The 27268-nt window shown below is 38.1% G+C and overlaps 1 protein-coding gene across 2 annotated transcripts; it reads left to right on the top strand.

Annotated features, from left to right (window-relative positions):
* The first annotated feature begins 1170 nt into the window (after positions 1–1170).
* CUL4B (cullin 4B) lies at positions 1171–27049 on the top strand. 2 transcript variants are annotated; one of them, XM_069015309.1, is made up of 20 exons: positions 1171–2329; positions 4988–5103; positions 9622–9725; positions 10663–10732; positions 11191–11264; positions 12256–12418; positions 12519–12608; positions 12878–12960; positions 14008–14075; positions 15172–15290; positions 16134–16326; positions 17423–17527; positions 17820–17930; positions 18669–18754; positions 19317–19424; positions 19670–19783; positions 20700–20805; positions 20880–21052; positions 21588–21740; positions 23315–27049. In XM_069015309.1, the coding sequence occupies exons 1-20, from the start codon at positions 1798–1800 to the stop codon at positions 23408–23410; spliced, it is 2664 nt and encodes an 887-aa protein (XP_068871410.1). In that variant the 5' UTR covers positions 1171–1797; the 3' UTR covers positions 23411–27049. The 2 variants fall into 2 exon arrangements, with proteins under 2 accessions (XP_068871410.1, XP_068871411.1); XM_069015310.1 differs by lacking the exons at positions 1171–2329; positions 4988–5103 and having other exon boundaries at positions 9640–9819; positions 10678–10732.
* Positions 27050–27268: the final 219 nt, after the last annotated feature.

Here is a 27268-nt window from a genome sequence, read left to right as displayed (position 1 = left end):
ATGTCTTTTTTATAAATCCAATCCTTTCAATGAACCAAGAATGTGTAGAAATTTGGCATCTCTTACATCTCTATACCTCATATCTAATTTGGCTTAAGTGAACATGACAGTTACTGGGAACAGAGGAAAACTTTACAGCCTACTCATGTAAGTTTTATTTACTTAGCAAACCTGTTTATTTCTGTTACGTCTGACTTGGAATGTAATTTAGTAGCCTTGGGAACCATACAACCTGTTCTAAAGCCAGTCAAAACCAGACTGAAGATTTGTTTTTCTGGGTTTTATTTTAAACTGGAAGAAGTACTTCTCTACACATCACAAGCACGATGTTCCAGGCCTCAGGAGTTGTATCATGATGACTCAGTCACAAAATATTCTCCAGAAGAGCCTCAGTAACATTACATTCCTATCTCTATGTACCTCAGCTTCTGTCAAGACAAGTTAGTCTGTCTTTTCCTATCAAACATACAAGTGCCACTAGACTTCCCCTGAGGAGCTCTGCTGTCAGGCAGCCAGGTGTGCACGCTTGGCTGAAGACCATGGAGAACCGCCTGGAACAAAACCTCATCACTTGGCTTGTTACTTTTTCCACAGCCATTTCTCAACAGTGTTTGAATCCTAGCATTCCTGGAGAGTTTACAGTCTCCTTGGTAATAGATCCACCAACATCAAAAAAGAGACTCTAAAGGCCTCCGACTTCTGTTCTGGCTTCCTGAAGTTACCAAAAAAAAAAAAAAAAATCAAAAGCAAACCATAGACTGTAGCCCAGTGCAAGTCCGTATGTATTAAAATCGTATCAAAAAGCTGACGCTAAGCGATTGTTTATAAATAAGTGTAAGAAAAATCATTTCCAAACCAAGCCAACAGGCCTCGGCCGCAGGCTCCGGGGGGCCGAGCTCCCGCGAACCCCGCCGTGCACCGCACTGACCGCGGCCGGAACCTGCGGCGAGCCCGAGGCGGGGATGGACCGGGTGAGGCAAGGCGGAACCCCAGTGCGGGACCCCAGTGCGGAACTCCCCGACCCCGCACTCCCGCCACACGGGGGGGCACCGTGCCATGATCAGTTCCGGCGGGGCCGAGAGCGCCGGCGGCGCCGGGGGCGGGTCCTGGGGAGGATCCCGGGGCGGTCCCGCCGCCTCCCGGCCGCGCTTCCGTGCGCCGCGCCCCGTCATGCACGGCGGGCGGATGCGCCGCCATTTTTGCGCTCCCTCTGCTGTGCAGTGACAATAACAACCCGGCCGGGCCGTCCCCCCTCAGCGAGCGCGGGCACAGGCGGAGAGGGGGGAGCGGGGCCCGAGCGGAGCGGCCGCGGGGCAGAGCGGGAGGTGTGTGGGGCGAGGGGCTGGAGCCGAGGCGAGAGGGAGCCGCGCTCAGCCCTCCCCGCTGCTGCTCGGCGGAGACGAGGCGGCCGGAGCAGGAGGGGAGCGCAAGAAGAAGCTGGGGGAGCGGGCAGCCGTGGGGAATTCTGCTGCTGGAGAGGAGAATTGAAAGGAACTGGCGGGTGGCGAGAGGCAGGAACGGAGACGCTCCGCTGGGGAAGGAGTAAAAGCAGAAAGGCAGAGATAAACTACGAGAAGAACCAAAGTAATAAAGAAAAGGGGAAGAGGAGATAAAGTGATTCCTCCGATAAAGAAGAACGCGAAGGAGAGGAAATACGGAAGGACTCCACTGATGAGAAGGAGGAGTTGAAAGACCCCCCCCCCGAGAGACAGCAGAGACTGACCCTAAAACTCTACCCCTCTTTTTGTTACACCACAAGGATTTGATGCCCCTCAGCCTGTTCACTTCTGTGTGTTCATGTTTCCCACAGGTTTCTCTTCCCCCAACCCCCCAGCTGCAGCCCAGGAGGTCAGACCTGCCACTGATGGTAACACTAGCAGCAGCTCCTCCTGCAAGAAGAGAAAGTTAAATAACAGCAGCAACAGCAATTCCGAAAAAGAAGAATTTGATTCCATTTCCTCCTGCACCTCTTCTCCTTCCAAAAACACCTCCTCGTCATCTTCCTCTGTCATCACCACTTCCTCGTGCTCCTCCTCAGGGGTCGCTTCCTCCAACCATCACCTCCAGAAGAAGCTGCGCTTTGAGGACTCCGTGGATTTTATTGGACTCGATGTGAAGATGGCTGAAGAGTCTTCTTCCTCCTCCTCTCCTGCTGCCTCTTCTCAGCAGCAGCACCAACAACAGCTCAAAAATAAAAGCCTTTTAATTTCGTCAGTGGCTGTGGGGCACCATGCAAATGGCCTGACCAAAGCTGCCTCCTCTACTGTTTCCAGTTTCGCCAACAGTAAACCTGGTTCTGCCAAGAAATTAGTGATCAAGAACTTTAAAGGTAACAGGCAATAATTTGTCACAACCTGTGGGGAGCTGACACTCGACTTTGTGTTTTGTTTTCAGCTTGAAAACCGGTTCCTTTTAAATAGCTCCAGGTTTTGCAGGAATTGCTTTTCCGTGGTGAACATTTCTACACTTATGTAAAGGGGAATAGTGATTTCTGATGTGTGCTTGCCTGGTCATGTACACATCCTGAGTTACACTTTGCTGCTTGGAATTATTTTTTGGACTCCCTTCACTCTGTCTCTTGAGAAGGCCTTAATTTGTATGTTAGGTGTAAGGTTTTACTACCTAAGTGTGTAAATCGCCTTTGTTTAAACTTTTAACATTTGATACCTCTTTTCTAGTAATCCTGATTCAGGGCTTAGTGTATATTTTAGCCCAATTTATGATATGTCTTTGCACAAAATGTGTTTTTTTAAACTGGCCTTGAATTTACATGCCTTGACTCTATCCGTGTTGTCTGTTTATAGGATAATCTGCCTGTGCTTAGTTTTAAATGTTGAAACTAAGGTGATTATCTGGCTATTATGGTGGATTTCCTTTCTGGTTTCCCCACTTGCCTTTAAAGTAGGTAGTTCAGATTTTTGCGGAGATTTTTTCCTTGTAATATTCTGACTGTAATTTTTAATTGTAGTATCTTTTCTCTGTCTTAGCTTGCTCGTAGTTTACAAGTTTACATTATTTTATAAATTCTCTCAAATCATATGTTTGAAATTTTTGTGTTACTAGAGACAAAGGTGAAGTAGAGAAATTAAACTTTTCTGATGTGATGCTGCTTCATTTTCTAGTAAACAAAAATACAAATAGGTAGGCAGAAATCTTAGCTAAAATGCTGCCATTTTTTCCCTATAAGGATGAGGAAATCACGGGCTTTTTTTATTTCCTGCCTCTTGCTGTCTTCCAAAATAGTCCACTTTGCTTTCTTGGGTTGTTTCTTTCTCCTTATGTGTTTGGGTTTGGGGAGGGATAAAAGATATTACCAACATTAAAATTAATTTCTAAATGCATAATTGACACAAATGTTCTGTAGAGTTATTGCATCAGGTAAGGATTAGGATTATTTGACCCACTGTAATGTTTTGCAGGAATTCATGATCACACTGTAACTCTTTGCTTTAAGGTTCCAATTCTCAAAAATGTTCTCCACCCATCCCAGCATCATCATTTAATTTGACTGATTATTTTAAAATACAAACCTATGATGCATCATAGGCTGCTTGTGCACTGTTATCTTTAAGGGAAGTTAACTTTTCGCATTTAAAATACCTGTCAAATGTCATGGATTGCATGGTGCTGTGATCATCATTGCTTATGAATTGGTATTTGAACCACTTCCTTAAAAAGGATGTCTCGGGATTCTGACAGCCTTGCTTTTTATTTACTCTCAGATGCTAAACTGAATAATAATCTTAAGATTATTGTTTATATCTTAGTGTGATAGCAGTAAGATCCTTTACAACTTAAATAGCTTCCTAAAATCCATAACCTTGGTGTTAACTGCTGAGCAGCATACTCGGGAGTTGCTAGTGAAAATGGGCAAGTCCATAGTCAGCTGTCTCCCTAGATCCATATGATGCAGCTGATGTTGGGATATTCCCCATATTGTAGGGAAATGCTTGAAAGAACAAAATAATTACTTCTCTCTGTTAGTAATTTCTAAGGAAACCATAGAGCTTTAAAATCTGTTTTTTACTTTTAGGTGTGTAAAAGCCAATTTTAATGGAGTATAAACTCTGGGCCAGTTTCACCTGTTGGTAGCATGAATGTGCATGCGTCATCTTCTTCCCCAGATTTTCTTCTCCTTTCTTCTCCATTTGGGAATGTGCTTATTAGAACAAAAATGGTCACTTTAGGTAGTTATGAGAATATAAAATCTTAAAATAGTTCTTATATTCTGAGGATGTGACTTGGGGAATATCTTAGCATGTTGTAAATGCTTTAGTCTTGTTGAAGGTGCTGCAGAGCAGGGACATCTCTAGAAAAAAGCCAGAAAAAATAATGGTCAGATCTGGGAAGCTGGCGCTGTTTGAACATTAAAAGATGCTTAACTCTAAAAAACATCCACTGGTCAAACCCAAGAGAGACATAAAGGTATTCCTTTAAAATTGGAAGGTTTTCCTTGGGACTAAAGCCTGTGTAATAATTACAGTTTTTCCATGAGTGTTTCTTGAGGAGTTCTTTCCAACGGTTAATACAGAGGTGAATTAATGAGCAGTAAATTAAAAACTAAGATACACACAACTGTGTATCTTTTAATCCATCATTTTCGCCTTTTATGTTCTCTTTCTTTTGGCTCTGCTGTCCTGGTAATGAAAGATTGTAATGAAGGTGTAGATCACTCTTGCTGGTTTTAGCCCTTCTTGAGCTGCTCAGGCACAGAATTGTGATTTTTGTAAAACACACGTACTGTTTGGGCTCCAGGTGCTGTGATGTGTATGTGAAGAGCAATGCTGAATTACTACAATGTGTCACTCTTTCAAATGTAAATAAGATACTGCTTTTGCACAAATGCTTTCTTTTCATGTAAGTATAAATTAAAAGCTGGACCATCAACCCATACCTCTTTTCCCTCAAAGCTACATTCTTTTCATTTCTATAAAAGATTCTGCTTTATCTAAATATTTTCTTAAACTTTATATAATTTCTTTTAAAGATAAACCCAAATTGCCTGAAAACTACACAGATGAAACCTGGCAAAAACTGAAAGAAGCTGTAGAAGCTATCCAGAACAGTACTTCAATTAAGTACAATTTAGAAGAGCTCTATCAGGTAAGTGCACTAAGTAAAAGCAATGGGATAGGGCTTTTTTGTTTTGTTCTCAGATTTTTTTGCTTAAAACTCGATATGGTGATAAGAATATGTCATTTTGCTTGATAGCAGCTTTTGTCATTGAAAAACTTGTCACCAAATAGTTTCTTCATTTTAAAAAAAGAAGTAAAAATTTCACAAGATCTAGCATTGAACTCATATATAATTTTTTTACTTGCCACAACAAAATCCAAGGTATGGTTTTCCTTGCGGCAGTTGATGAGAATGAAATAAGGCGAGGAGCTATGTTCCCTTTTCTGTTTAGGGGGTTGTGGTGTTTATCTGCTAAAGGCGAAATGTGGAATCCTCAAATATTGGTGTTTAGGTAAGAAAAAGATGATTTATATTAAAATATCATTTATTTTCTGAAGAAAGTGTCTGTTCATGATCAAGTATCACAAATCACTTCAAAACTGAAACTTTTTATTGACTTCTTATAGGTAAGTAGAACACCATTTTTCCTTGATGAATTGTGTTATTTTTGTTTGATTGTAATTTTTGGGCATTGCAGCATTCTCTCTATTCTAACAACTGAGAATCAAACTTTATTGCCAACAACAGCTCTGATTGTTTTTTCTTAAATACTTTAGGAAGTGATCAGATTGAACTGCATTTCCTAATGCTTTTTTTATAAGCTCCACTTCTGCTTTTTCAGCTCAATGTGTTGGAGAGATTTCCCCCTGCTTACCTTTTCCCTACTAACGTCACTTGTGGTTTTAGCAGCATAGCAACGGTGCTGCTTTAGCTGGGTATTAAGAAGCACTTGAACTTTTTACTCTACTTTTAAAGCCTCTATTACCTGGTTAGTTGTTTAATTTGTTCCTCTGTATGTGTATATAGCCTTCTCACCATCTCTTTTTAGTGTCTCTTCTTCCCCTGCCCTCCCCTTTTCAACAAAAGCTGCATTTGTAAATGGCGAAAAAAAATCCTATTTGTACAAGGCTTGGGGACAGATTTAAGGAAGAATAAATTGCTGGTCCTCAGTCCAGGGCATTCTTAAGATCACTTTAATCTTTTATAATGTTCAATTAATTAACTAAAAATACTGCTTTTTTAACAGTTTGTCAGAATAATGATAGCATTGTTATTTTTGCAAAACTTGGTGAAAGTGATAGCAAATTACAACCGACTGTACTGGCTGGTATTGTAAATTACTTACTCTAGACTGAGTAACAGTGCAAGTAACGTAATTAAATGCTTGAAGGCTATCCAAAGTTGTTAAAAAATAGAAAGTTCTATTGAAATCCTTGCTTCTGTTTAACAGTGTTGCTTAAATTTCTGCTCAGTCTTACCACAAGCTTAATTTAATGTTGCTTGTGGTCAAAAAACAAAAAATAAACTTTTTTTGTTTTAAATCTCAGTGATTCAACATTGTTATTACTTAGATACTTCTCAGTGAAACAGAAGGCAATCAAGTATGGGGTTTTTTAATATAAATCTAAAAATAAATGTCTTGATTTAAAAATAGTAATAGGAATCCACCAGTGTTTTTAGATGCTAACTAAACTAATGTCGTTTCTGAACAGCTGCTTGGTAATGGATCTGATCCCAAATATGCCTTGGCAGACACCATTATCCAACATAGAGGGGAATTACAAAAGAGTCTGCAAAAGTTCTCCTGCACATCTCCAAAGAAGATAATTCTTTTTTAAATGGAGTTAAGCTTCTTGCATTTGGTTTAACTCTTGTCTGTGTTGGAAAAATCCCACCAGGAAAGCATTTTGAAGCTTTATTTCTTTGCGAGACCCGGGCTTTGTACTTGCTTTGTTCCTCCTCAGCAAGCAAGCAAGGTTCCTATCCTTGAGTAGCTGAAGTGCTACAGAATTGAATGCTTCTTTCATAGAGTAATTCTCCTTACATTAGTACCTGAAAGTAGAGATCTAGATTTTCGGTACCTGATACATAGCTATTTTTTTTAAATCAGATTTAAGTACTTCCGGAAAGTTCCGATTTTCTCTTGTCAGAGTTGTGTTCAGTTCTTTTTCCTTACTACACAAACCCAGGTTAAAACCCAGATGCTGTAGTTAAAAAAAAAAAAAAAATCAAACAGAAAACCACATCCAACTCTATATATGTTACACAAAGGAAATAGAGCTCTTCTTCAGATTTTCTGACCATCATTAGGGTACAGATTCCATGATCAGAAACATTTTTTTCACTAATTCAGAACACGATTATTTTGTGAACTAAAGGCCCTAAAGTTTTTACATGTATTAATGTTGATACGTTTTAGATACAATCAGCATTATCTAGCACTAGTAATTAAGCAAAGCATAATATTGTAGTAGGGAGTTAATCTCTTAAAAATAAGCAAAGTTCACAAAATTAAAGCATTTCTGTGCATGTCATCATCAACAAAGATGCAGAAGTTTTGTACTTTATGTTCAAACCCTCGATCCTAGTAGACATGTTAAACACTTTCAGCATTTCTGATAGACAAATGTAAAAGCTCAGCTTTATATGAGCACTCCATAAAAGTAGGTGTATATTCATACATGTGCCTTTATTTCACTGAAAGTTAATTGTGTGCATTTGTCCATCTACAATGCAGAGGTTAATTGTTTTAAGGATTTAGAGCAGCATGGTTAAAGAGTACTTGTTTGATAGACAGCAGTTGTAACAGTGTTGGGATGAGGTGATCAGAAGTCCAGGAAAGAGGCTGCTGGTGTCCTGGGCTGGTGGGTTGAAGCCAGAGTAACGGTGGTTCTGTAGGTGACAGGCAAGTTCCATCCAAAACATTCATCTTCCCAGCTGTCAGTTGGCTTCTCCAAAGTGGAAGAAATTAAGAAACCTAGGAAGATTGCATTTGCTGAAGTTCTAATCAGGCTCTTTGAGCTCAGTGTTTTCCATCCCCTTGTTCTTCTGAATCAAGTATGGGGTTATATCCTGGTTTGCTGCCTGATTGTACAATAGCAGAATAGAGTTGAACAGTGCCCATAATCTGCTCTGAACAGTGAAATATAGAATACATTTTCCTATTACTTTATTGTATTTTTTTGGTGTTTCTTAAGTGTTGAGGCTGAGAGTTAAACCTGTTGCTATTTCCAAACATAAGGATATGTATACTTGGGTGATAATTTTGGCTTTCCTTACGGTCTTCATTCAGACCTGTTTTGGTCTTAACTGGCACATTCACTCTCTTGTTATACCTCTTTACTTCTGACACTAAGCTCCTGGAGGTTTGGGGCTTTTTGTGGTTATTGTTGTGTGGGATGATTTTGTTGTGGGGTTTTGGTTTTCATGGAGGTTTGGTTTGTGTTTGGTTGGAGTTTTTTTAACTCCTTTATGTGCTAGAGCCAGTATTAGATGTAGTGCACTTGCACTCAGAATGGTTCCTGTTGATATCCTGGGATGAACCAAGGAACTCTTGTTTAGCTATTTTTGATTGTTGCTGTGCTTTTAGTGGTGACTGCTCACTGTCTGCTTCTATTTGGACTGTTGGGAAATATTCTGGGGGAATTTCAGTTTAATAGCATAGATCTGCTCTGTGCACTTCTGAACTATGCAGTCCCTCCATGGTTGTCTGCAGGTGCTAGGAACAAACTTTACCTTACAGTCCTTTATGTTTTTTCCAAAGAGTTGGTCATGCTAGCAACTGAAGTCTTTTCCAGTAAGTAAATAATAGCACAAATCATTAATTGAAAATCATATATGCCTCTGCTCTAGCTTCTCCAGGTATTTTACAGAATAATTGCTTACTGTGTCTTTCACCAGCCTGCAAAGTTGTTTAGTTGCTTTCAAATTCTGGACAATGGGTATGAATTTTAGAAGTCTTGAGATACACTAATGGACTTAAGAATGACTGTTTGCTTGATAGGTCTCCAAGATGTGGCCCTATTAAACTTCTTTTCACTTCTTACTGTGAGCACAGCGATAATTCTTCTAATACTTGATGAGATCTAGAAGTCTGGGATTGTCATTGTAAACAGCTGGAATGTAGTCATGCTACTAATATTCAGGATTGTAATTAAACTTATTCAGGCATGGAGTTGGTGGATGGATAGATAAGATAGATTACATATGTATATATATGTACTTTTGGGGATAAGGAAAGGTCTGCAAAAGGAAATTAGGCTGACAGTGCTTTTCCACTAACATCAGTGTGACTTGCAGAGCACAGCAATTAATAAAATTAAGACCTTAAGTGACTGCTTTGAGGTATGAAGCCTAGCAAGATACTGGAACATAGTAAAATACCATCTTTGGTTTCAGAGATGCCAGTCCTGCAGTTCCATGTGAAAGATCGACACTCCACCTAAATTGATAATCTGTGAGCTGTTCAGGGCAGGGCCTGCCTTTGTCTCCTGTTATCATTGCAGAGTCATGTCTGTCTGGTGTTTTGCGTGGAGCAGTTAACTGTGTTAAAAACTGTGAGAAGCAGAATTCTTGTCTGGGAGGGGATGTCCTCCTTTCTTGTAAAACCACATGTAAGATATAGGCAGATTTTTTAGTTGTTGTTTCTCTTTCTCTTTACTTCAGGCTGTTGAAAATCTCTGCTCCTACAAGATCTCTGCAAATTTGTACAAACAATTGAGGCAGATCTGTGAAGACCACATTAAAGCACAAATTCACCAATTCAGAGAATATCCTTTCTTTAGCTGTTGACAAGCCAAAATTTTTTTACCTGCAAGTATATGGTGATGGATTTCTTTGACTAGTTCATGACATTAGGCCATGGTAATCTGAATTCCTAGGATTTGTGTAATTGGTTTTGCGTTAATTTCTTTGTGGGACCTAGGAGAACACTACTTGTTCCTTTATGTCTTGTAACCATTGAAAAGTTTATGAGAAAGTTTCACTGGTATTTGTAAAATACTTTGACATTTTACAGAAACTCGTGTTAGATTTGTAGCAAGGCTTAAAAAGCCTTTATTGACTGTATCATGTCAGGGTTTTTTATATTGAACTTGCCAAGCTTAGATAAAGTGAAGAGTCTTCCAACAAGTAGCTGTTGGGGTTTTTTTTGAAAAGTAATGGTGGTCTGGCAGCATGTCAGGTTCTGAGGATCAAAATGTTTTATTTTCAGAAGTTTGGGATTGCATCAGGCTGAGATCCTGTTAAGTGGATGTTAATTAGTTCCAGTGCTGAACAAAAGATATGCAGTGAGCTGAATAAAAGATGAATTTGAAGGACAAAGTTTATTTCTTAAGGTTAACTCTTAACATGAGCTGAAATTACAGTGTAGTTGTGAGCTCTTACATGTATTGGGTATTGTTGGTTTTTGAGGTATGGGGATATGTATGTTTGTTCCATTCCCCAGGGATGGCAGATTAAACAAAACATTCAAAACTATTTAGATAGTTTTTTTAAAATTTGTTTGGATAATTTTGATTTCTCATTATTAATACAAAGGCCCTCATTAAAAAGTAAAAATAAATGTGTTGCAACAAATTAACTGGTTCATTCTGAGAGTAGGTTGAGTTTGTTGTGCTCTATGTTAAGTGTCTTTAAAAAATAAAGTTGGTTGATTCAATTGCTTACACCACCTATTAATCATGATTTTCTTAATGATTTCTTCATGGATTCATTGGATAGTGTCCTTTTTCTAAAGAAAATAGACAAATGTTGGCAAGATCACTGCAGACAAATGGTAAGTTTATCTTTTTAAGGAAAACCAGTTGCTTTGTCAGCCTGTTTTGCTTAACTTTGTTCCTTTTCAAATTTCTGAAACGTCTTAAATTTATGTAAGGTTTCTTTGTGATATACAGCTGTATCTAGTTTGTTAGAAATGAATACTTGCCAGTAGTGTGTTTCTTAGCATATGGGTCTGATCTTGGACACACACACACCCCTAACTCCTCATTGTCAGTTTTATGCAAGGCTTTCTCCTTTATTAAAGGAGCTGTTCTGTTACACAGAAATATGCAAAGTGTCACATTGATCACCTTGCAGGGATTGGCAGAAGTTGTTAAATAAATCAGCAGTGTCCAAGAAAGCACTGCCTGAAACCCATTGGTGGGATTTCTTGTTGTTGTTGAGCATAGTTGGTGTTGCTCTTCAGTTTTAAGAGTAAAATGATTGTGGCTGTTTTATTCCTTCTCGTGACAGATTATGATTAGAAGTATCTTTTTGTTCTTGGATCGAACTTACGTACTTCAGAATTCAATGCTGCCATCTATTTGGTAAGGGCACAAATAATTAAATTATTTGGGGGTGCATTTCAAACTATTGCTTGTACCTTGCTGATTTTCAGGTGGATTTTTTTAATATAAACCTCATAGTGACCTGTAAATTACCTGGTGAATGCACGAATGCTTGTTGCAAAGGGAGACTTACAATTTATTTGCCATAAATTATAGGATTGTTCTAGAATAGCTGTGATCCCAAATCTCAGTGAAGTAGATACCAGCCTCCAGTTTGCACAGTTAAAGGAAGGGGCCTGGTCAGCAACTGAAGTGCAAGGGGTTGGGGTGCCCAGTTACTGCCTTAGCATGCACAGTATTTCAAGTTCTGTAAGTACTTTGAAGGAAAGAATTACTTAAAAGCAAGATAGCTTTTTTGGACTTCAACTTCTGCTCCTTGTATTAATAATTAGTATATGCCCTACTGTTCTTTGGTACCTGAATTACTTTGCCAGAGATTGATGGAGGGCCTGACTTTTCCTAAGAGTGACCATACCCATAGTTTCAAATTCATGGAAGGTTTTAACTGGGACAGTCAAAGCAGAGATCCTTGTCGTTCACATCACTGAGTTCTTCTAAGCCGTGCCTAAGAATTAGAGATTAGTAAGTGATGGACAAAACAGAAATATTGTCCAACACCATAACCATGGAATTGGAACCCAGGATGATATTTTTCTTTTCTCAGGAAGGTTGGTGTTCCAACATCCTGTCGACCAACTGAAAAATAAAGATGTTGCGAAAGTTACGTGGTTATTTAGGAAAATATACCTGCATTGGTGTTTAAAATCTGTAGCTTCATGTTGGTGCAGTGTCATGGTTTATTTCAGTGTTCATCCATTTGTTCAGCTTGAGTGATTTGGAGGCAGAGGAATGAGGAATTGGAAGAATGCTAGTATTGGCCTCTTTATTAGATCTAGATCATGTTGTAATAAGATATGTCTTGGATTTATTCTTAAACAATTTATTGAGCAGTCTTTGTTTTTCTTTTTAGGGATATGGGGCTAGAATTGTTCAGAACTCATATAATCAGTGATCAGAAGGTTCAGAACAAAACTATTGATGGCATTCTTCTGCTGATCGAGAGGGAAAGAAATGGTGAGGCTATTGACAGGAGTTTACTGCGAAGCCTTCTGAGCATGCTTTCTGACTTGCAGGTGAGTAAACTTGTTTTACCTTTAAACCACTAAATAGCTCAAATTCTTATTTAGTGCTCAGTAAGCTTTACCCTGGATTGCTGTCATGTTGTTTCCCCAGATTTATCAGGACTCTTTTGAACATAGATTCTTGGAAGAGACTAATCGTCTGTATGCAGCAGAGGGACAGAGGCTTATGCAGGAACGAGAGGTATTTCAGATGTTTAACAGTATTTTTGGTGCCTAATGTCAAAGCATGTGTCAGGGAGTAGAAATATTCTGATGCCTTAGTGTATAAGGCAATAATGTGACCTTTGTTTTATAGTATTCTGAAAAAGGAAATGCACGTGCAGTTGCCTTCAGTCAGTGCTAATGATTTCTGCTTAAAACTGGAGCTGCTACTTCTGTCAGACCAGTACTGTCTCTCTTTTTCTCTTCTTGTTGTTTTCTTAACATACAAAACTACTCTGGCATTTTTAGGTTCCAGAATATCTTCACCATGTCAACAAGCGCTTGGAAGAAGAAGCAGACAGAATAATCACTTACTTAGATCAGAGCACACAGTAAGTGTAGTCTCTCTTTGCCTGGTGGTATGAGCTGTTTGGGCCCTCTTCTGTTGAGGGCCATTTAAGTAGCTGCAATTTATTTCTGTTATTGACTGACCATCAAATGCTTTTCACTTCCCACGGTTCCATGTTTACAATGAAGCATTGTCTTGGCTCACACAGCTAATAGCCTTTTCTTTTAAATCACTAGTTATTTTGGCATAAATGTTGTTAAGTATTTGCTTGAAGAAAAATAGGCTGCCATTTCCAGCCCAGATGTCTCTTTCCTGCTGAAATGTAATTAATCAAGTGTTGTACTACCTGAAAAAGATAGGACTCGGCATAGAAAATTCTAAAGCTAGATCTTCTGAATATTTACAGAAAATATTTGCATGTGGAGTCTGGGAAATTACTGAATAATGTCATTCTTCAATCTTTTCTACTTAGAGGCAGGATTTCCTCCAACACAGTCAGGTGGAGGTCTTCTAACATAAAGCTACAGCTGTTGGGTCTGAGAAAAAATGTAGGTCACTAATATCAAGACCTTTCTGAGAGAGAGGTGTTCTACTGCTACTGTCATACATTTTGATTTCCTTCGTCTTTCAGCTGTTAAAAGTGTTTAGCTTGTTTAGTGGCTTCCTTCTTCCATGCCAGCATTAGGGGCCAATTCCCTATTTTGTTTTAATACCTCTTGACTTGAGGTCTGTTTTTATTTTTCCTTGTTTTGTTTCCAAAGACATGAATGCCCTCCCACAACACAGGATTAGGCATATTATTTGATGAATTCTCACCAACTTCTTCACTGATGGAATAATTGTCCAGCTGCCTACAGGTCATGTACAACAGGCTTATTGTGTGAATTAAAATCGTCAGTCAGCAAGCAGAAAAAAAAAAGATTGTTTACTGGGGAGAAAAAGGATAAATATGTGTCTAATCATTTTAGGTCCTTGGCCACAGATAATTAGAGCACTCCCAATGATAATGTAATTAACATAATCACAAAAGAAGGATTTAAAACTGTCAGTAATGGAAAAAGGAAAATAATTCTAAACATTTCTTCTGTAGGAAGCCACTAATTGCTACTGTAGAAAAGCAACTTCTAGGTGAACATTTAACAGCCATTCTTCAGAAAGGTAATCTTTCTTCTTTATAGAAGTGTTTCTAATTACTGCTTCGGGGCTTTCAGTTCCTGTGCTGAAAGAAAGCGATGGATTCGGGTGCTGGGGGAGGACAAGCTACATCATTCTTTAACTCCCTTTGCTCCTCAGTTCCCAAAATAGCACTGATTATTCTTGTTGGAGATAAGGGGACACTGTGCTGTCTTCTGATACACAGCAAAGCAAAAGGAAAATTAGAACAGGGGGCTCAAGTTCAGTGTGTTAAGTGACATTTTGAAGACCTGGAGGTAAAGAAAGGAGTAGCCTTTGAATTATTGCTGTAACAGAAAAGGGAGATACTGAGTACTTGCTGCTAACAAAAAGCAGCTTGTTTTTAAAATGTGGTGTAATTTGAGCTATGCAATACATTGCCTCAGTTCTACAATGGTCTCTGTGGGGTCAAGTAACCTTCTGTTGATCTGAGAGATAATCTGGAAATAGAAACAGGTGCAGCAAGAGTTGAATAATAAAGCAATCGAGTCCTTAATAGCCTGATTCTGAATGAAACAGGTATGTGAGCATCTTCCTGCACATCTGTAACAAACTCTTCATTGAGGGTCTTTACCCATCCACTTTCTTAGAACCTTGTTGTAGAGCATCAGGCCTCCTCCAGACAGTTAAAAAGTGATGGTGAAGATATATCTTGAAGCTGCTTGCCTTCAAGCATCTGTAAAATTTATTTTACAGCTGGAGTTGAGACTCAGAGCTGTATTGCCAAGGAACTTTTCTTACAGATCAGTACAGTGTAAACTTTTCAAATCTTTAGGGAATAGTAAAGCAGAAGTCAGCAAAGATGTTGTGATAAGGTTGTTATGTAAAGTACATGTAGCCTAAGTGCAATAAAATCATGTGCAATAATAAGATTTTTAAGGTTTCAGCCAGTTCAGGCAGATATTTTGTGTTTCACTGTTAAATTAGGCACCTTAAAATAAAAAAAAACCAACAAAAAATAGCACCACTAATAGTTTGATTAAAAATACCTGTTTTGAAGAGGTGTCTTACTGTATTAGTAAGCTGTGCTTTCTTTGGGTTAGTCTGGTTTTAATTTCTATTGAAATTCTCACATTTTCAGGTTTAAATCACCTTCTTGATGAAAACCGAATTCAAGACCTGTCTCTTCTGTATCAGTTATTCAGTCGTGTGAGAGGTGGAGTACAGGTTCTCTTGCAGCACTGGATTGAATACATAAAGGTACTGTTTGTAGAACTCTGGAACAGATTCCACTGTTGTATCAGTGGGGTTTATACACAGATACTTGAGTCATCTCTATAACCTATTGCATTTTTCTAAAAATTGAAGATATTTGCTTATAAACTTGTATTTAATAGACAGCTTTTGAAACATCCCAGGAAAGGTACAGTAACTGTTCTAGCCCTGTTGAAGAAAACATTGAATATTCAGTTGAATTATTGAACTCCAAATAAATTTGGAATTTATAATCTTGCTTAGAGTTAGTTGGGGGGACACTATATTTCTTCAGTAGTTATTTTAGTAAAGGCAGAATGTTTGTCTTCTTTCTGATAAAATTTCCTGTGAGAATGAGTGGTCGTTTAAGTTACCAACCAGCTGAAGTTCAAAAAGCACTTGAATATCAGTTAGGATGATTCATTTTATTTCTCGGTGAAAATGTCACAGAAAATATGGTTGTTGTGAAGGAAGGCTTTGGAATGGCACAGGAGTACTGTTAAATAAAACTGAGTTTAGTGAGAGCATTACCTGTGTAAAACCTGAGGATATAGATGATTGAAAAGGGTGTGTTAATTTTGTCATGCAAAACTTTATTTCTTTAGACAGAAGTTCTGAATCTGTTCACTTTTTCATCAGTAGGTTTTGAAACAATATGCAAGGCCTAGGGATGATTATATAGTAAATACTTCATAATACAGTAATACATAATAAAGGAATACTTTTGTTATTAGTGGAACTAATGTGAGTGCCAGAAACAACACATTACAAAGGTAACTTAAGGTTTTAGAAGTCTTGTCATTTAAATTAATTATTCAGGCTAATTGTAAGATATGTTTTATTTTGCAGGCATTTGGTAGCACCATAGTAATTAATCCTGAAAAAGACAAAACCATGGTCCAAGAACTCCTTGATTTTAAAGACAAAGTTGACCATATTATTGATATTTGCTTTCTCAAGAATGAGAAGTTTGTAAATGCCATGAAAGAAGCCTTTGAAACATTCATTAACAAAAGACCAAATAAGCCAGCTGAACTCATAGGTATTTTTCTTCAATTTTTTTCATGTGAGAATTTGGGTGCTGACTTGCTGATGCACTTATAGATGGGATATGCTGGGATTGTGTGTTAGTATGTGCACAGTGCACATCAAACTGGGGATCTGCTGTGCTGCTTGATGTAAGGGAATTGTTTGGGAGGGTAACATCAAACATTAAAAGCAAACTGTTCATCACTTTACTGGCTAGGCTGTAGGAAAGTGCAGAACATCAGAATATGGGCATTCCAGCAACTGGCTGGTGTCTACACGTGAGAATACTGCTAATAATTCGATTTTTTCAGAAGCTTACATAACTGTGCCACCAGCACATATGCACAGAGCTGTTGGGGTTATACAGAGATATCTATGGTTTAATATGTGAACGTGAAGAGAGCTGAGGATGCACTGAACCTCTCATGGTGTGGGTACAGTTTCTGGTTTGCAAAGAACATTATTTACAGATTTGTGCATTACATGCCTGGTACTCTGCACTTTTGAACCATTTCCCCACACAGTGAATAATACCTGGTTTGCAATTGGTTGTGCTGTTAGGCTTGTGGAGTGATACTTTCTGCCCTCCTTTTTTTGCATTAATTCCCTAACGGTAATGTGCTTACCAGACCATTTGAAATGAAAACAAACAATCTAGTTTGATTGAAACTAGAAATCAAAACAAAACAGTGATCTGCTAGAGAAATTCAGCAGTATAGTGAACACATTTAAATAACTGATTTACATATTTTTCTTCTGATCTTTTTGCTTCTATTACAGCCAAGTCAATCTGCAACAGCAGTGACTTTTTACTTTGAGATCACAACATAAACCAAGATTATTTTTTCATACGCAAAATGTTTTTAACATTGTATATGATAATTAAGTTAAGATGCAGTCATTGCTTATCTGAAAAAGATGCTAGGCTATAATGTTTTTATAACTTCATAGCCTCTATGAAAATGTATCAAGGTAGCTGTTATGAGGCTGATAGACAGTGATTTCAGGATCCTTTACATTTTCAAGATTTCATAATATTAGATTTAGAAATTTTTGTTTCACTGTGATAGTAAGCATGTGCTAAACTTCATTCTTCATCACTCCTTTAGCTAAATATGTAGATTCAAAGCTTCGTGCAGGCAACAAAGAAGCTACTGATGAAGAACTTGAAAAAATGCTGGATAAAATTATGATCATATTTAGATTCATATATGGTAAGTATTGGGGGTTTTTTTGTGGAGTTGTTTAACCAGTAACATAAAGGTACTTTGAAATTATTTTTGCAGTCTGGCTACATTTGCAGGTGTTTGTTCTCTGTGGGTGTGGTTTGTTGGTGTAGTGCTGTTTAACTACTTTGCCTGTCAAATTGCAAATAACAAAACCTGTGGAAATCTTCATATGAAGGCCCTTTTTGCTTTCCTGAGCTTTGAATTGGGCCTCTTGTTGGTAATGTTTGTTTAAAACCAACAGTGCTTTGTGATCACTTTCAAATTTCATCTCTTACAGGAAAAGATGTCTTTGAGGCCTTTTATAAAAAAGATCTAGCAAAGAGACTGTTAGTTGGGAAGAGTGCATCAGTAGATGCTGAAAAATCTATGCTTTCCAAACTCAAACATGGTAAGTAAATATCTGTCTGTCTGCCTATCTATCATTTCTATCTTATCAGCTTTCTTTTAAAAGTAGTTGTTTTAACAGGCCTTCACAGAAGCACTGTTGATATTTCCCCTTTCCATGAGGGCAAAAGCCTCTGTGCAAGTCCTGAATGGCTGGTGGGTTTTGAGGAGATTCCTTTGCTTTTAGTTTTGTAATTATAACAGGAAAGGCAAAAACACAGGAACTTAAAGTGCACTGTATATCTCGGTCTGTAGGATAGAGTTGAGGTTCCCCACTGAGTAAAACAGTGATGTGCTCAGAGAACTTAAGGATGACTTCCACTAGTCAGCTAGTGGTTCTCTAGTCTGGTCTTCATTGTTTCATTGGATGTAGCCTTTGGGTGGCAAGGGTAAGGTTTTTAGAGCTTGACCTCTTTCCTGCCATCAGGACACAGTTTGTAAGGCAGCTGATAGGGAATAGAATTGTCATCTGAGTGACCGGTGGCCACCATAGTCAGCGGATGAACAGTCAGGTCCATGTGGAAAAACAACTGGGTTGTGAAATAGCTACCACATTAAAACATTTTCCTCTTTCTTGTTTATAACCTTATTCTGTACCTTAATTAGAATCCAGGTCTTTATGTAAGAAAATCTGCCGAAAAAGGTCTTGCGTAGAAGTACATTCTGACACTTAGAATAACTACTCTGAGATGTTGAAAATAAACAGATAAACTTCTAATACTTAAATTTTTTTATTTTATAGAATGTGGAGCTGCTTTCACCAGCAAACTTGAAGGAATGTTTAAAGATATGGAGCTTTCAAAAGACATAATGATACAATTCAAACAGGTACTGAGGGAAAGTCTGCTGTCTGCCCTGTCTGTGCTTTTGAAAATTTTACTAAATTTATTAAAGGTTTTCCTGAGCAACACTGCAGAAAAACTGAGACAAGCTTCTTCAAACAAACAAAACATCACCCACAGCAATAAGAGAATTGTAAACTTACAAAACACTTTAACACCAGCTCTAAGACATTTTTAACACCACTGTATTCTGATGCCTGGCTTGGAAGTTTTTGCACGTTTAGTTCTGATGATTTTGTAATGTTTTGATATAAACAATTTTTAACATTCTTTCCTCCATTCACACTTAATTAGATCTTTACCTCAGCCTGCTAAAACACTACTTTTGCTGTTTTCTTCCTGTATGGAAGTGCCTTTTGAACTTCAGAAAAGTGCTTTTTCTTTCCTTAATTTTCTTTCATGTAACTTGCAGTTTATACAACAAACACATCATGTGGTCACTTGTCTTCTCAGCTCTCGCAGTGCCTGTTCTAACTTTTTTCTAACTCTACCTGAAATATGTATAATAAACATAGCTCTATTTCAATTTATTTTGTTTCTCTTTGCAGTATATGCAAAATCAGAATGTCCCTGGCAACATTGAACTAACAGTGAATATTCTGACTATGGGTTATTGGCCAACCTACGTGCCTATGGAGGTCCACCTGCCCCCAGAGGTAATGAACATCATGGGTTATACAAGTATGGGCCTGTCAGAAATGCATCTTGGTATCCACTGACACTTGGTTTTCAATATGCATAGAGAAAGAAATGCAGAACTATCTTTTTTTAAATGAAATTTGTTTTCTTGCAATTCCTTTTATCATTCTAAGCCTTGATTTAAGATTTGATTGTGGAGGAGGGAAGGATGCTTTTAAAGTAGAAATTGTGTTTTAGTGTTTTGGGATTTTTCTTTCTTTAGATGGTAAAACTGCAGGAGATTTTCAAGACCTTTTATTTAGGAAAACACAGTGGTAGGAAACTTCAGTGGCAGTCAACACTAGGACACTGTGTACTAAAAGCAGAATTTAAAGAGGTGAGTCTATTGTTTCTATTACTCCTGTTGTTTTGTCAATTCCAAGTCTGGGTTGTACCTTAGGGATATATGGGGAAGCTTTTTTGTGCTGTGATAGAAAACTTAACACTGTTTTTGCAATTACTTTTGATCTCCTGCTATCTTTTCCAGAGTTGGTAGTTTCTGAAACAGATGTGTTAATGTCTAAGAACATGCACCCAGTTTCTGTATTGGTGGGGAAAGAAAAGCCTGTTGGGGAAAATATCCAGTGGGTTTACCTCCAGATTAAAAATGGCCCTCATTTTTATAGTGGGGAGGGAAAAAAAGGAGCCATGTTTCTTCGATGGCCTTACTTCATCTGATAGCATCAAGCATCTTTACAGTAAGCTTTTCACTACTGAAATAAAGAAAAATTCTGGATTGTACAAGAACACAATTGTTTTAAAAGGGTTTCCAGTTATTCCCCTTCAGCATTTCTTCACAAAATTTTCTCATTAAATAGGAATGCTTACCACTTCAATTTTCAGAAAAATGTTTATGGTAAAACAAGCATTATCAAACTTGATTGTTTCAAAGATTCTATGGTTCCTTATGCTGTGTTCCTTAAACTAATGTTTGTGTAAGATTTTGACTTAAAGGTCTTCCAAACTGTAATTTTAAGCACTCCGTGGTTTGAGACTTGTCTGGAGTAATCTGATGCATGTCTTGGGTGAGGTTTGTCACTGGATAAAATAGTCCAGCTTTGTGGCCTCAAGCTTGTGCTGCATTTCATAGTAAACACAAGGGACCAGTAACTTCTTTCATATTCTCAAGATATTATAAAATAATATCCTGTTACTGAAATAATTGACATGCAAGAGTTGTTTCTCATGTTCCCTCATCCCTTTCCCCCCAGAAAAAACAGCCTGGTGATGTGTGTTTATTTCCCTTGTTACAGGGCAAAAAAGAACTTCAGGTCTCCTTGTTCCAGACACTGGTGCTGCTCATGTTTAATGAAGGAGAGGAGTTCAGTTTAGAGGAGATAAAGCAAGCCACTGGGATAGGTTGGTATCAAAAACAAACGAGTACTTCCAAGTGTTCTTACTAAAAAAACCTAAACAACTTGTTTCTGCTTTAGAGGATGGAGAGCTGAGAAGGACACTTCAATCTCTGGCTTGTGGCAAAGCTAGAGTACTGACTAAAAGCCCCAAAGGCAAAGATGTGGAAGATGGTGATAAATTCACATGTAATGATGATTTCAGACATAAGCTCTTCAGGATAAAAATCAACCAAATTCAGATGAAAGAAACGGTATATTTTTTTTAATCCTCTGGGGTTTAGATCCTTGGGTTAAGAACCTTGTTGCCTGCCCTTTTACAAGCTTTTTTCCTCCTGGTTGTCATGTACATAGTGGTATCTCTGTCAGAGTTACATGTGTAATTTGGATGACAGCACATACCTAACAGTGGTGATTTAAATGTGTGTCTCTGTACTAAGACACCAGTGATGCTGGATTTCTCTATAAGGTTAAGAGAAGTTCCAATTATGAAATGCTCTTTTTGTCCTTTATCATTCCATGGAGCTTTACTGACTGTGAACATGGAAAACTCACTGTGGACTTGTTTCTCTGACAGCCATCCAATGTAAAATCGGTGCAAAGGTTTTAATTCTTTGTACAAGTGGGTTTTTTAATAGACAATCAGCCTTCGTATTTGTAAAGGGTTTATGTCAGATATTTGACAACAAGCATTTCACTGTCTTACACTGAGAATTGTTATAGAGATAGAAAGAATTGTTTTGACAGTGCTGGTATTCTCATTAAAACTTTTCTAAATGGATCCTTCAGGTGGAGGAGCAGGCAAGCACTACAGAGAGAGTATTCCAGGACCGGCAGTACCAGATCGATGCCGCCATTGTGCGGATCATGAAGATGCGCAAGACGCTGAGTCATAACCTGCTTGTGTCAGAGGTCTACAACCAGCTGAAATTCCCAGTCAAGGTGGTGTACTGATTCTTCTACTTCTAAAACTTTATTAGTTCTTTTTATCTTCCCTGACCTGCCCTCAGTTAAACAGCACTTCTGTCTAAAATATGTATCTTTTTAGTATTAGAAAGGGCAAATACTTCCAGGAATTTATAAAGTGCCAGTTGTTACTAAAACCTATTTCCAAAGGATTTCAGCCCTGGAGTTTGTTAGCAGTAAGGGAGCAGCTCGCTCTCCTTGTATGCTGCTGTTCCACTGTTTGCAGTGTTCTGGCAAGGCATTCTTGGGCAAAGGAGAAAATGCTTCAAATCTCAAAACCAATTCTTGATTACAATCTGAACTTGGTTGATACTTCTGAAGTACAGTGTTTTTTCTAGATGGATTATACTGGTTAATATATATACACACACAAATAGGAATAAAAATAAAATATTGGTGAATGTCTCCAAGCTGAAGAAGCCCACAGTTGCAGTATAAAATGACTGGCTTATTACTGTCTCTGTCAGTGAGACAGAGCTTTGTGGCCCACACTTGTGCATGCACAAATGCACGGCTAGCTTCAGTATAAAGTGGGTGACAAAGAGATGAGAAGGGTCTTTGCGTGTATTACAACAAGAGCATTTATTGTTTCTACACTGTGGAAGGTTACAGAGGCAAAGGCAAGAACAATGCCAAACTCAAGAGGTTTTATCCAGGGGTGGGGAAAAGGCAGGATTAGGGAATGGGGACCAATGGGGAAGCTCTGGGGGAGTGACGAGGCTGACAGCCAACCGGGGGAGTTAAATGGAGTAGGTTAACATAACAGAACAAGCATCTTGAGAGAAGCCTTTCTGGTCACCCTAACCCTGACTGGTAAGTCTTTAGCACCAGAGACTGTCTTACCAAGAGCTCTCTCTGTCCCTTGTGCCACAGGCCAATCGGCCACCACACTGGCTTATTGTGTACAAATGGAAATGGGTTTTCAAACAGACAGCGGTGCATTGTTGGAATTCAAATATATGGTGCTTTCTATCAATGGAAATGTAAAATAAAAGGTCCTTCTATCCCATTCCATTGTATTACCACATTGAGTGCCTGCCAGCCTGTAAGTATTGCACAAACTGCAGTTGGGCTTTGTAAGATTATAGCAGATTATTTAAATAATTTTCCTCATCCGTTATCATGAGGCATTTTTATAAAGTTCTTCACCCAGCAAAATCACAGGGCACCCAAACTGTGGCAAAACTCATTTGCTTCAAGAGGAAATGAAACCATCTTTTACTGGCTAAATGTCAGAAATAGAAACACTTTGGTATGTGATGCACAAACTGTACTTCTTTAGAGTTCAGTTCAAACAACGGCAAATATCTTTCCTTTTTGCAAAAAGTCTGTTTAGCTGCAGGTGATGAGCCAGTTTTGTAACTTTCTCTTCCATCAGTTATACATTGCAGACTTTAGAAGTTCTGATACGTTAAAGGATTTTTTTTTAAACTGGGATTTCTGTTTCCTCAGCCATCTTGAACAATATAGATATTTGGCTCAACTGGAAAGAAAGAACCAAGAAGCATTGACTGCAAAGTAATAATGCTGACATGTGCTTTATTTTACAGCCTGCTGACCTTAAGAAGAGAATAGAATCCTTAATTGACAGGGACTACATGGAAAGAGATAAAGAAAACCCGAATCAGTACAACTATATTGCATAAACATATGTTGGCCTTTGTTTTACTGCACACTTGGTGTCCTACACAGTTGCCAGTGGATAAACTAGCCTGTTGATCCCGTTAATTGACTTTTTATACTACCGATGATTGAATGAAAGCAGTGTAATGGAAAAGTATAGTAGAGTGGACTTCTTTCAGTGGTTAACATGCCCATTTAAAGAGTACTATTTACATTTTAAGAAGAATGCTGTTGAACTCTTTGCATGTTATTTAGTAAGATGTGCAGAAAGCTGAAAGAAAGTACCTGGTCTTTCTGATTCCATTTGTCTCTGGGTCTGAAGAGGAGTCACTTGATATATGACAGATATCTTTCACATCTTTAAATGGAAACAGAAGGTTAATTAATATAAGAAAATAGCCTTTAAAATGCTTAAACTGCATGCAAACTTTTAATTTAGTGTACAGAATGCATTTCAGTTATACATACCATTGGTTTGGTTGATGCCCACACTTGGATTTTTTTCTCTTGAGGGGGGAAATGGGGAATAAGCCAAGCTATGCTTATTGCTGATCTAATGGAAAATATTCTTGGTTGCAATTAAGACAAAATGGTATCAGTATAAAATGATGTACAAAGTTTGCAGTGTGGGCATATATACTGTATATACAAACACCATTCTTAAATAACTGCTACAACAAAACAAGTTCAGATTAGATTTATATGGCTTGCCTGTGAGACTTGGTGTTCACCTTTGGGAATTTTAAGCATAAAACAGCCATAATGGAAGAAGTGACAGTTTTTACTAGTCATGGGTAGGAGGCCTTCACCTCTTGGCAGCAATACTCTAGAATAAAGAGAATCTATTTACAGATGAAAAGCCACACTGTTTTTGTGGTAAAGCTGTAAGAACAAAAATTGCAAATGGATTTTAATACTTGTTTTGCTTTGCAACATTCTAAACTTGAACTAACCTCAAGGTTTAGACAGGGCAGCTCTTCTAAGACTGCCCTGCTTTGGATTGCTTTAACTTAAAGCTTTAAGAACTCAGCCCTAGAGCCTAGCAGGCCTCCTAGAACCCAGAAGCCTACCTCTCATATAGTAAGTTAAGTATTGCTACAAGGCATCTAAAATATATTTTCTTAGATGACCAGAGAGCATTCTTTGCATCTTTATAAGACATGGGAGAGTAAGTCACTTGAATGTAGAGCTTTGTTTCAACAAAATACGTTTTTTTATTGCTTATAGCAGCATGTGCCAGGAATATATGGGAAAAAAAAGGTGTCAGCAGAAAAGGAACTCCTCCACGTACCAGTTCTTCCTTACCCAGCCAGGCTTTAGACCTATGATCAGCTGTGTTGCAGAGCACAATGAAAAACCTCATCCTCTTTCAGGCACTGATAGTCCTGGGGAATACCAGATATCTCTTGAAAGCAAGATGTTACTTTTGTTTAATGGCAGTGTAACTTAGCTCTCTATGACCTATAACTTCTATCACTGTGATCCCTCATTCAGGGGTGCGCATGTGTGAGAGTGTGTGTGTGTTTTCTATCTGATACATCCCATCCTTAGTGCTTTTTTTAATCTACTGTTTAATTCCATATATTCTCCAGCCGTGTTTTCTCTCAAGCTCTTTTGTATGCAGTTCTCAGCTGACACATGAAGCAAATGTGGGTGGTTTTTTTCCCTGCTAAATTATTTGCAGTCATCCTCAACTAACTGTCATACAGCTCTTTGTGATCTGCAGAAAATCCACCTTGCCCCTTGACACTATTGCAGCATAACCACTGGTAGACATCCAGGGCCACCCCTGCCTCTGTGAGACAAATACTGACAGTAGAGTTATGTGGTGAGAACCTTGAAGACTCCTCCTGCAAATCTTCAAGTATTAGTTCAAATAGAGATTTACTGGGGAGGAAAGAATGCCCCCCACCATAAAAAAACAAAAGACTTCTGTGTTTTGCATTCAGTGTTCCTTTTTCTTGTATGTGTTTTGTATCTTCAGCCAATAAAAGATTCCTTTTAAAGAGAATTGGAGAAGAAGCATAAGAATTAGCTCCTTGGGAGACAGGAGATGATATATTGAGCTGGTTCCATTCAGTCTGTTGTAGCATATAAATCTAACACCACTACATCTGTGAACACCTGTTGTGGCAAAACCCTCCCTCTTTACACAAGTGTCACATTCAGTCAAATGAATTGCAAAGGTCTGTAGGTTTACTTCATTTTTATCCTGTCTATTTCAGTAACTTAAATGCAGAAAATTATACAGAAAATGTCCTCAAATCTCATCAGAATTCACAATCTGAGGCAGACCCTAAGCGCAATCCAGTTAAAGCAACCCAAAGAATGGACTTTGAGAACCCTGGCTAGGCCAGGAGAGGGGTGAGCAAGGGGAGGGGAGAAGGCTTCTCCTTGTAGCTTCATGGGTTTTCCCCAAGAACTTGTTCATCTCTTCTGCTAAGGTCTCGCTCATTCCTGGTTAATGACAAAGCTGCAGCCAAGATTTGTCGTCGTACAACTCCGCAAATTCTTGCTGGGATCATGTGCCTGCTTATTGAGCCATATATATCTCTGTAAGAAAAAACTGAAGTGGGCTTGGACCACAACTCATCTGGCTAGAACACAGCTTGTCTGTTTGGCCACACATTTTTAATCTTGACTCTTGCATGCAGTTTATAGCACCTTGTTCATAAGAAATTGCAGTTTATTCTTAGAAATATATATTTTAGGGTTTTTAATCTTTATACCCATAAATGGACTATTTTTTTGTCTTGGCTGGTTTCAAAAGTGACCATTTTGTTTAAATGCTGTAATTGCAAATGTGTTGTAAACGTTGTTTTGTTCTATAGTTTACACAAAGGTGCCAAAGTAAATAGTTAATAAAAAAAAAAAACAAACCCTAGCAAATTGTTAAGTTGCTTTAGCTGTTCTTCATATTTTGGTCTCGGCTTTTTTTTTTTTTTCTGTTGGCCTTTCATTTTTCCCTATACATATCATTTGCCCTAATGCTTTCTTTTAAAACAAAAAAAAAAGTGCATCTAAAAAAATGTTCAAATACCACTTTTTTTTTAGTGCTCTCATATAGTAGGAAGAACATTTTCTTTGAAACGTTACACTAAAATTGTAAGAGTACAGCAGCATTCAAAAATGTAATATACTTTTTGTATAACAGTCTTGAGAGTGTGGTCTGGAGTTGGGGGGAAAAAACTAACCCTGTTACTTTCCAGAAGCCTCTTCCCTCAGCTACCAGAATATGAAATTATGCTTTTTCACAGCATCAAAAACTTATCGTTTATGCAGACTTGCAAACAGGGCATGTATCACCATTGCATCCTTCGATGCAAAAAGCAGCAAAACCTTTTTTATGTTTCATAAGTCTGATATGGGTACAGAGAGTCTTTCTTAAGTTGGTAAATAATGTAAATACATGTCCTTTCAGAGAGTGAGTCTGTTATCTAGGTATTTTGTGTCATTTAATAAATATTAAACAGTTTTGTGTTGATAAACTCTTGTGTGTAAAATGCCTTCTTACTCCAAGTTCTGTATGTTGGGCTTACTAATGTTTATGGCTTCTTTAAATTCTTTAGCTTGTGCTCTGATAGCAAAATACTTGTTTGCTACTTAAATATAATAAGTAGTTCCTTATTCATTCAGTCATTAAAATCCCTTGAGTTTTCTAAGTGGCTTCCATTCCTGAATTTTTATTGTTTTGGGTTTTTTGCTAAGTCTTCTATGGTTCTTGGAGGGGAAGGAAATAAGCATCCTTACAGACTCTGAATCGGGATTAGAATGTGTACAAGTGGCAGAAATACACAAAAATACTGGAGGTGGTGGTTTGTTGCTCCTAGAGGAGGCACCACTCCTGCTGTATGAATATTCCTTGTCTCCCAGTTTATCAT

The sequence above is a fragment of the Aphelocoma coerulescens genome, chromosome 4A, assembly GCF_041296385.1.
Source record: "Aphelocoma coerulescens isolate FSJ_1873_10779 chromosome 4A, UR_Acoe_1.0, whole genome shotgun sequence".
NCBI lineage: Eukaryota > Metazoa > Chordata > Aves > Passeriformes > Corvidae > Aphelocoma > Aphelocoma coerulescens.
This window is presented reverse-complemented; position numbering and strand designations above follow the sequence as displayed.

What these genes read in the sequence shown, in the direction of transcription:
- CUL4B (XM_069015309.1), top strand. Translation starts at nt 1,798, where the DNA reads ATGTTTCCCACAGGTTTCTCTTCCCCCAACCCCCCAGCTGCAGCCCAG. An exon ending in ATTTAGAAGAGCTCTATCAG is followed by an intron (nt 5,104 to 9,621) that starts GTAAGTGCACTA and finishes TCTTTACTTCAG; the next exon opens with GCTGTTGAAAATCTCTGCTC. An exon ending in TACTTAGATCAGAGCACACA is followed by an intron (nt 12,961 to 14,007) that starts GTAAGTGTAGTC and finishes TTTCTTCTGTAG; the next exon opens with GAAGCCACTAATTGCTACTG.